Consider the following 11270-nt stretch of genomic DNA (forward strand, 5'->3'; position numbering starts at 1 on the left):
GCCTACTTTAGTTTTTGTTTGTCTGAGAAACCATCTCTCTTTCTGTTCTGAATCACAGTCTTGAAGGAGAAAATATTCTTGACTATATTTTTCCCACTCAACACATTGAATATATCATGCCACTCTCTTCTGGCCTACACAGTTCCTATACAGAGATCTGTTGCTACACTTATTTTTCTTTCCTTTTAGAGTAAGGGTTTCTTTTCCTTGTGCTTTCAGGAGTCTTTCCTGATCTCTGTATTTTGTGAATTTTATTATGATGTCTTGTTGTTGGCCTGTGTTTTGTTGATTTTGATGGGAGTTCTCTTCCTTCCCCATATTAGGGACATTTAGAGCTGTATTTGCTCAAGTAAACCTTGTGCCCCTTTTTTTCCTTTCTTCTTTTTCTGGGACTTCTATGATATGAGTGTTATTATGTTTCATGTAGTCGCTGAGTCCCCTAAGTCTATGTATATGATCCAGTATTTTTCTCTCCCTCCTCTTTTTAGCTTCATTTTCCCCATAATTTTATCTTCCATATCACTTATTCATTTCTCTGCTTCTTCTATTTTGTAGTCATTACATCCAGTCTGTTTTGCAGCTCAGTTACAGTGTTTTTTTATTTCAGCCTGACTAATTTTTAGGTCTTTTATCTCTGTGGTAATTGACTCCCTGGTGTCCTTTATGCTTTTCTCAAGCCTAACTAATATCCTCATGATTGTTGTTTTATTTTTTTTAATGTTTATTTGATAGAGAGAGATCACAAGCAGGCAGAGAGGCAGGCAGAGAGAGAGAGGAAAGCAGGCTGTTTGCTGAGCAGAGAGCCCAATGCGGGGCTCGATCCCAGGACCCTGGGATCATGACCTGAGCTGAAGACAGAGGCCTTAACCCACTGAGCCACCCAGGCGCCCCATGATTGTTGTTTTAAATTCTTGTTCAGACATATTATTTGTATCTGTTTTGATTAGATTCCTGGCCATAACCCTTTGTCTTCTGGGGTGAATTCCTCCATCTTGGCATTTTTGTCTAAGTCTGTGTCTTCTGTATGTTAGGAAAGCCTGTTATGTGTACTGCTCCTGAGAGTAATGACTATGTTAAGAAGGGTTCATATACTGTCCAGGGCCTGATGTTTCAGGAAACGTTTCTGCTGTATGTGGTGTACACTCTTCTCTTATGTCTTGGTTGCTGTTTCCCTCATGCCTGTCCTCTGCAGAATTTTTCCTTGCCTGCAGTGGGAAGTGTTTGAACCTTATCCATTGTGTGGTGAGTTTTAACTAGGTGTGTTTTGGTCTGCTTGTTAAAAGAGGCTTGATCATATTTCCCCTAAATCTGAAGTTTTGCAGTGCTCTATGATGAGTAGACTTGACGGGTGTGGGGGCTGTTGTTATTATTCTGGGGGAGGGGCCTGGTGCTACTCTGACTCTCAGCCACACTTGCCCTAGTAAAAAAGCATCTGCAGAATGTAGGGAGTTGGAGCTTGGTGTAAGCAGCATCTGTCATTTCCTGACTTGTTAATTTTAGCCATTCTGACTGGTGTGAGGTGATATCTCATTGTGGTTTTGATTTGTATTTCCCTGATGCCGAGTGACGTGGAGCACTTTTTCATGTGTCTGTTGGCCATCTGGATGTCTTCTGGATTTTTAAAAGTAAAGATGACACGTGCTTATTGTAGAAAATGTAAACATTATAGAAAAACATACAAAAGGAAATGATGCCTCCCCAATATGCAGAGATAACTGATGTTTACATTTGGCAAACTATTCACTCAACAATATGTTGTAGATATAGTATTCCACTGTATATGTATACTATAATTCACATAACCTTTTTTTAAATTTTTAAGTAATTTTATGTATGTATGTATGTATGTATGTATGTATGTATGCATGTATGTATGTATTTAGAGAGTGCATGTGAGGGGAGGGAGGGGCAGAGAAAGAAGTAGAGAGAATCTCAAGCAGACTCCAAGCTCACCACAGAGCTCAATCATGGGGCTCAAATGTGGGACTCAGTCTCTTGACCCTGAGATCATGACCTGAGCCAAAATCAAGAGCCAGACATTTAAATGACTGAACCACTCAGGAGCCCCAAACCTGTTTGTTATTGATGGACATTTAGGCTATTTCCAAATATTTTATATTTAAAAATTGCTCAAATTAAATTCATGAACACATACCTTTGAAGATTATTGTCCTCACCTTGAAACTTTATTCTCCTTCTGTGTGTTTCTGTAACTCTTACTTTTTTTTTTCTGATAGCAATCTAGCTCTTAACATTCTAGCTAATTTTCTGAAGTCTTATTTATAAGCTTCACTCTCTCTGGCAACCTCTTGCTTCTTGTTAAATTGGATCCAATTTTTTTGTTTGAAATCTCCCCAAGGTAATTTAACTTTCTCTCGTGTCTTTAGCCTTCACTCAGTGACTGCCAATCCTACATCTCTAATGCAAGTCACATTCCAGAACGTCAACATCCATACATCTAATTTTCTATATGCAGCTTCATTCAGATGTCTCATAGGCACCTCAAACTTTGACTCCAATACTGAATGTCGACTTTTCCTGAAAGTCTGTGCCATTTCCTACATTACCCAGTCATTAGTATTGCCTTTTATCTAGTCTCACAAGCCAGAGTCTTGTCCTTTCTCATTCTCACCCTTTGTATGCAATTAGTCATTAATTTTAGTGTAATCACATCAACATTTCTCGTGTATATTCCCCTCTCTTTATTAAAAATTCTGCTGATTTTGTTTTAGACCCTTTCACTTCCTGTCTGCATGAATATGTAAGTGATCTCATTGGCTTCATTCTTACTTGCATCCAATCCAACTTCCATGCTATAAAAATTGTTTCATAAACACTCAAACATGGCCATATCATTCTATTTAAAATAAGCCTTTTCTCCCAATTAACTTCACTTTAAGTCCATAGAATGAATTCCAACATCCTTAGCATCACATCCAAAGTTTTTATGAACTTCTCTTTGCCTGTCTTTCTAGATGATGTCAGGACTAGGTCTCAAGGAACTGAAGTTAGAATGAATTATGCTATTCTAAGTGTCCAGTAGCGAGAGAACCAGCAAGCTGAATATGAACTAAAGTTTTTAAAGGCTTTTTATAAGGTCAGGGAAACAATAATATCTGATAAATATTTATAGTATCAGTCACAATGAAAATGACAGGAATAACTAAGAGGAGCTGGGCAGAACTGAAAGGGAAGGAGAATAATATCATGAACACAAGAAATTAAATGCAGGAAACTATCACCAAGAGTCACTGTAACATCTGTGACATTGAGCTTATGATGAGTAGATATGTTTGGTTGATTTAAAGGGTCAGAGTCAGGATGGAGACTGACAAGAAAATCTTTGATATACCTGATCATCTTTTTCTTCTCTTTAAAGGACTTTGTTGGCTTCCTAACAACTATATATTTTAGAGGGGCTCTGTGATCAGGGTATTTCCTCTCTATGTAGCCTCACTTCTAACCATTGCTTTTTTTGAAATTTAGGATCCATCAACATGAACACATGGTGCTCTTTCATATTCCTGTTTTTTTTTTTTTTTTCCCACATTTTGTTTTCTCTACCTGGAATATTCTTCATGTCTTCATTTTCAGGGTGAACTTTTATTCTTTAAAACTCCTGTGCAGACATCACCAATTCTAGGAAGCTTCTCTAAATGCCCTTTCTCCCAGAGCCATAAACCCATCTATCCATGTGTTTGTTTATTATTGAACCAATATTTATTGAATACTTAATGTGAGTCACATGGCATGCTAGATACTAGAAGCATCATGGTGAATAAGAAAGATTAAACATGGCCTTTACTCTTCTTGGCCTTATATTTAGTGGTGGACACAAGCACACATACACACACACACACACACACACACATATCCAAATAACCAGACAAATGAAATAATCACCAGTTTGCTAAGTGTTGTGCATAAGAGATACCAGGAACTGTAATACAGAATAATGTGCATGGGGGAAGGTGCAAAGGCAACATGCTTTAATGTAAAGTTGATACTTATGAAGTGGCTGGTATTTGACTGTTTCTGTCCCATATAATTGCCAATTTTATGTAGTTCCACCTAATAGTTTATTTTCGGAGGAACTGACGTTTAGAGACCAGGGCACCTGGGTGGCTCAATGAGTTAAGCATCCAGTTTTTTTCTTAAGCATTTTATTTATTTATTTATTTATTTATTTTGTTCAGTTAGCCAACATATTAGTTTTTGATGTAGTGTTCAATGATTCCTTAGTTGCATATAACACCCAATGCTCTTCACATTATATGCCTTCCTTAATACCCATCACCCGGTTACCCATCCTCCCACCCCCCTCCCTTCTGTAACCCTTCCCAGAGTACAGAGTCTCTCATGGTTTGTCTCCCTCTCTGATTTCTTCTCTTTGATTTTTCCCTCTCTTCCACTTTGGTCCTCTGTGCTATTCCTTATGTTCCACATATGAGTGAAACCATATGATAATTATCTTGCTCTGCTTGACTTATTTCATTTAGCATAATACCATCCAGTTACATGCATGTTGATGCAAATTGTAGGTATTCATCCTTTCTCATGGCTGAGTAATATTCCATTGTATATATGAACCACATTTTCTTTATCCAACTCACCTACTGAAAGACATCTTGGCTCCTTCCACAGTTGAGCTATTGTGGACATTGCTGCTATGAACACTGGGGTGCCTGTGGCCCCTCTTTTTGCTACATCTGTATATTTGGGGTAAATACTCAGTAGTGCAATTGCTGGGTCCTGCAGGCTTGTGCAGCTATTCTGGAAAGTGTCCAGTTCTTGATTTCAGCTCAAGTAATGATCTCAGGGTCATGAGATCAAGCCCCACATTGGCCTCTGCTCTGGGTATGAAACCTTAAGATTCTCTCTCTCCGGGGCGCCTGGGTGGCTCAGTGGGTTAAAGCCTCTGCCTTCGGCTCAGGTCATGATCCCAGGGTCCTGGGACTGAGCCCCACATCGGGCTCTCTGCTCCGCAGGGAGCCTGCTTCCTCCTCACTCTCTGCCTGCCTCTCTGCCTAGTTGTGATTTCTCTCTGTCAAATAAATAAAATATTTAAAAAAAAGATTCTGTCTCTCCCTCTGACCCTCCCCCTCTCTAAAAATACATACATACATACATACATGCATACATACATACATACATACAACTAAATAAATAAGCTGAGACCTGAAGAATGGGGTAGCATGGGCCATGATGGCTAAGCTTGGAGCTTATCATGTTCCAGAAACCAAAAGAAGATTAAAAAAAAGATAGAATTGAGTAAACGGGTGATGAAAGAAAGAGAGATGGGTACCTGGGTGGCTTAGTTAAGCATCTGCCTTCAGCTCAGGTTATGATCCCAGGATCCTGTGATGGATCCCCACATCAAGCTCTCTGCTCAGCAGGGTGTCTGTTTCTCCTTTTCCCTCTGCCTACTGCTTTGCCTACTGCTCCACCTACTTGAGCTTGCGTTTTCTCTCTCTCTCTCTGCCAAATAAATAAATGAAATATTTTTAAAAATTTTAAAATAATAAAAAGAAGCAAGGTGGATCATATAAAACTTTTATGGGAGGCTGGGTTTGATTCTCATTAAAATATAAAACCAATGTATTACTTTAAGACCTAGTGGTTGTAGTGTGGAGCTGGAATTGAAGAGAGTAAGGATAGAAATAAAGGTATCAATTAAGAGGTTGATGTAAAGAGACAATATAGTGTTATATTAGGTGTTCAGGGTTTGGAGTCAGGCTGCCTTGGTTTAAATCCTAGTTTGGACATTTTTTAGCTGTTAGTTTATGCAAGTTACTCAAATTCTCTAAGACTCAGTTTCTTCTTTTTTAATATTTTATTTATTTGACAGAGAGAAGTCACAACTAGGCAGAGAGGCAGGCAGAGAGAGAGGAGGAAGCAGGCTCCCTGCGGAGCAGAGAGCCCGATGTGGGGCTCAGTCCCAGGACCCTGGGATCATGACCTGAGCCGAAGGCAGAGGCTTTAACCCACTGAGCCACCCAGGCGCCCCCACTAAGACTCAATTTCTTCATCTGTGAAATAAGGATAATCATCCTCATAGAATTAGTCTAGAGATTAAATGAGATAATCTGTTACAAAACACTAAGCAGTCCCTGGTAGATAATACTTAATTGATAATAGAGGTTAATAGTCCAAGTGAAAGATGATGGCACCTGTACTAAACTGGTGACAATATATTTGGAGAAAAGTGAATAGATATGAGACCTATTGTCAAGGCTTAAACAACGGGATATAGTAATGGATTAGATATAAGACTTGAGGGCGCCTGGGTGGCTCAGTGGATTAAGCCGCTGCCTTCGGCTCAGGTCATGATCTCAGGGTCCTGGGATCGAGCCCCGCATCGGGCTCTCTGCTCCGCAGGGAGCCTGCTTCCTCCTCTCTCTCTGCCTGCCTCTCTGCCTACTTGTGATCTCTCTCTCTGGCAAATAAATAAATAAAATCTTAAAAAAAAAAGACTTGATTGACAGGATTTTTCAGGTATGACTCCTAGGTTTCTGTCAGAGTGGATTGTGCTGCACTTTGTTAAGGTGGAGAAGATCTGCCTCATATAGAATTTAGCTATAGAAATTTACCCCTTTTTATACTACATAAGGCCAAATAAAAGAAAGAAAAGCAGTATCATATAAAATGAAATATTTATTTAAAAATTAAGTAAGTCAGAACCTTACATGAGGTATAAAAAATACTGTATGTTACATTCATACCATAATATCTTAAGTATGCAAAAGTCTTAAATATGTATATTCTTTGTTCCAAAGGTCTAAAATTTTGAAAATTTCTACTATACTATATGATAGGTACTGATGAACAGCTAAGCTTATGTGTTTATTTTGTCTCATATTAAAGGCATTTCGTAACCATTCCTTCTGCTTCTCTAACAGAATGGAGCCTGCTTGATATACCAGCAGGTGAAGAACCAAAGGAGAGTTTATCTTTATTCTTCTTGGCATTGAGAGTCTGCTCTTGGAATGATCAGGCACCATGGGGAAGCCGGATAATCGAGTGGCCTATATGAATCCTATAGCAATGGCCAGATGGAGGGGCCAGACTCAATCTACAGGCCCAACAATACAAGATTATCTGAATCGACCAAGGCCTACCTGGGAAGAAGTGAAGAAACAATTAGAAAATAAAAAGAAAGGCTCCAAGGCATTAGCTGAATTTGAAGAAAAAATGAATGAGAATTGGAAAAAAGAACTAGAAAAAAGTAGAGAGAAATTATTGAGTGGAAATGAGAGCTCTTCTAAAAAAAAAGAAAAAAAGAAAAAGAAAAAGAAGAAATATTGTTGGTTTTCATCTTCTTCATCAAGCTCTGATTCTTCAAGCAGTTCTGATTCTGAGAATGAGGAAAAAAAACAAGGAAAAAAGAGAAAGAAAAAGAAAAATCATTCATATAAATCATCAGAAAGCTCTACATATGAATCTGAATCAGAGACCAAGGAATCTGTGAAAAAGAAAAAGAAGTCAAAGGATGGCACAGAGAAAGAAAAGTATATTAGAAGTCTCAGCAAAAAAAGAAAGAAGACTTATCCTGAAGATAAACCCTCATCATCAGAGTCCTCATCAGAATCAGATTACGAAGAGGGAGTGCAAGCAAAAAAGAAGAGAAGACATGAAGAGCGAGAAAAATCAACAGAAAAAGCAAAGAAGAAGAAGAAGAAACAGCATAAGAAACATAGTAAGAAGAAGAAAAAGAAGTCGGGTTCAAGTCACAAGTCAGGATAACAAGAAAAAATAAGATTTTCCTATTTAAACAAGCAAGAATTTAAGGAAATATCAACTGTGAATGTTAGGGAATATTTTAAAAAATGCATGAATTTCCCTTTGTTTGTAGAATTATTCCTGACTGAGTGCCAGTCATATGCCACTGTGCCAGAAAGGGCCATAACCATTGCCTGCAGCATAAATATATAATTTTGTTTGTGTGTGTGTTTTCCCTTCCAGTGGTTAATTCTTCTGTGAGCTAAAACCCTGTTGTTCATACTAGTAGTTAAAACATTTGGAATTGAATTAAATGTTTAGATAAAAATTTTGAGCCCCCAAATATATATAATTTAAAAATATCTAATTTGGATATATCTTTAAAATATAATCAGAAATTTCAAGAAAGCTGTAGTTGACATTTTTGAAGCGTATAATTAATGATGTCTCAGAATCCTTCCTTTTGAAGATTAGTTTATTTTACTTCTTAATAAACTTTAGTTTACATGGGGAAAGGGCTTGTGGGGGAAAAAGAGTTCGCCACCACTGTGGCTAGCTGAATAGTGTGCCTTTGATATTTACACATCCTATTTTTGCCAGTTCAGCAGGCATTCTTTTCTTATTTAGTGAAATTCTAGAATGTTGTATGCTGCTTCAAGTGAACAAGAAGACAGGAAGGATAAGTAAGGCCCCAGTTCTATGAAATTTACCTCCACTTCAACAGTACTGAATAATGTTTAGCATTAGAGTGTTACCTTATTTGAATTAACTTTGATACCCTTTGGAGGGGAATCATTTTAAATAAACCCTGGTATTTTTTGATTAATAAAGATTCTGAAATATTTTGCATGTTTTATACTATTAGTTTTTGATTATCCAGGGATATTCTACATAACCAGTAATCCTTTTTATATGATTTATGCTTAGGATACAAGTTTGTAATTTCCTAATCTTACTATATTTCATTACTAGGTTTAAATGCACACTTGACAAAATACTTAGCATGTATAAAGAAGGTTTTTGAAAAAAATATTTAATGCCTTCATATTGAAGCTTGTTTACTGTAAGCAAGTTAAGTGCCAGACCTCTAGTACGCTATGTGTCTTGTTACATAAAACTACTGCCAAAATCTTAGTAAATATGCTGTTTAAAATCTCAGTGTGTTAAGCATTAGTATTGGATTAAAATAGGAATTCAATTTAGGACATAATGACACCTTTGATCTTCCTGTGTCATATTTTACTAAGATTTGGTGCCTCATGCTTGTTTACCACTAATGCTGAAATGAGTTGAGAATTATTTTTATTTTACATATTGATATCAGAGTAATATGAATCAATTGATGTCTCAGAAAGAACTGCCTGTTATAGAGGATGTGCTAATTGTAATGTCATATTTACAAAGTATTTTGGCATGATGAGAGAATCAATAAATTTTTAATAGCTGATTTCACATCAGTTCCCTTGAATCAAAGGTAAAGTTATTATAAAGATAGAGAACATCAAGTAAATAAATATTGGCTTCCCAAATTTTTGCAGTTGAAATACCGAATCTCTCAGAAATGCTCTTAAAACATTATAAATGTAATGTCATGTTAGATCATCTTAAAGTTTCATAATTTTATTTGTTTGCTAAAAAATACAATTGCTGATAAAATATGTTTAAGGGATATTTTATATCCACATAGAGTTTTCCAAAATTGTTTTTCATTAAAATATGAAAAAAGCTTATATTATTTATAGAATATGGCAAAGACATTAACAGCTTACCAAATATCTGTGTGCTCCCATTCACTTCCCAGCCTCTTGTAGTTAGGCAATGCCATTTGACTACTTCTAGTAGAGGGATTGCAGAAATTATAAACAGAAGTGAGGTATCATTTCATAATGGAGAAGCAAAATGTCCTGCATGACCTTCCAACTCTCTCAGTGTACTCCAAATGGTATACCTACAAGATGGATGCAGACTGTATCTCTTAAGTTACTGTTTATTAGGGACCAGCCCTGGAGAGTTGATGGACTTGCAGTGAACCTTTAGAGAGTAAGAAATAAACTGTTATATGTTAAGCCACTGAAATTTGGGGTCTTTTTTTTTTATTACCATAGCATCACCAAGCCTAATTTACTACCATAACATTCTAGAATGTCTGTTTTGTTATTTACATAAAATAATTCATGGATCTTCTCTCACATCTTTCTTCAGATTGTTTCAGAGGTGACCATTTATGCCATAGTAGAAGGAAATGTTATTTTGTTTTTTGGTTTTTATGGTTTTTATGTAATAACTGAGGAAGAGAGTGGTTTAGCATAACATTTTATGCTTATCAGCGATGCTGATTGTCGGAAAGTAAGGCTATTTCATCATTTCTCTGATTACAGCCAAAATAATATTCCAGTAAAGTGTTCAGGGAGGAATTTTTAAAAGCACTCTTGGGGACTTGGTAAGGAAGAGGAATGCTATTTTTTTTAGATGTAAGTATAGATTATATGGTAAAGTGATATGGAAATATGTAGAGGACAATAGATTAAATAGATTTATGTGAACATTTAATATGTAGCCCCCGATAGAAAACAAAATAATTTATCCCATATGTGAAAAGCACTGAAGTTGTTATTAGTGACTTGCTTATATGATTCACAAGAAAGTTAAAAATAGAACTACCTTATCCAGCAATGGCTTTACTACATATTTACCCAAAGGCTACAAAAATTCTAATTCAAAGGGACATATGTGCCTAAATGTTTATAGCAGCATTATCTATAGTAGCTAAATTATGGAATAGCCAAAATGTCCACCAAGTGATGAATAGATAAAGAAGAGGTGTGTGTGTGTGTGTGTGTGTGTGTGTGTGTGTGTGTGTGTGTGTGTGATATAATTATTCCATTATATTCCATAAAATGGAATATTACTCAGCCACAAAAAAGAATGAAATCTTGCCTTTTGCAATGACATGGATAGAGCTAGAGTGTATTATGCTAAGTGAAATAAGTTGCTCAGAGAAAGACACCCACGTGACTTCACTCATACATGGAATTTGAAAAACAAAAATGAGCAAATGGGAAAAAAAGAGACAAACCAAGAAGCAGCCTCTCAATTACAGAGAACAAACTGATGGCTGCCAGAAGGGAAGTAGGTGGGGGGATGGTTAAATAGGTGATGAGGATTAAGGAGTACACTTTTGATGAGCACAAGGTGCCTTATGGAAGTTTTAAGTTACTATATTTTATACCTGAAACTAACATAACATTGTATGTTAATTAACTGCTCTTGGATTTAAAATTTAAAAAAATGAAAAAAAAAAAAAAGGAATATCTTTAGCCATAATATTCAGCTAACTTCAGCTATGGGAAGAGAAACAGTGAGAAAATCAACAAGAAAGTAGAGGGGAAAGATCAATACAGTCTAGTTTAGGAATGTAATCATGAGCACAAAAAGAACTTTAAAGATCTCAGGCTGAAGGGATGCCTGGGTGGCTCCGTGGGTTAAGCAGCTGCCTTCTGCTCAGGTCATGATCTCAGAGTCCTGGGATCGAGTCCCACATTGGGCTCCTT

General features: G+C 36.7%; 1 protein-coding gene across 1 annotated transcript; it reads left to right on the forward strand.

The window, feature by feature from the left end:
- Positions 1 to 6963: 6963 nt before the first annotated feature.
- On the forward strand, positions 6964 to 8568 carry FAM133A (family with sequence similarity 133 member A). The gene has a single exon (XM_045995533.1). It carries the CDS (start codon positions 7000 to 7002, stop codon positions 7741 to 7743), a length of 744 nt encoding a protein of 247 aa, XP_045851489.1. The 5' UTR covers positions 6964 to 6999; the 3' UTR covers positions 7744 to 8568.
- The last annotated feature ends 2702 nt before the right edge of the window (positions 8569 to 11270 follow it).

This window comes from Meles meles, chromosome X, assembly GCF_922984935.1.
Source record: "Meles meles chromosome X, mMelMel3.1 paternal haplotype, whole genome shotgun sequence".
Taxonomy (NCBI): Eukaryota; Metazoa; Chordata; class Mammalia; order Carnivora; family Mustelidae; genus Meles; species Meles meles.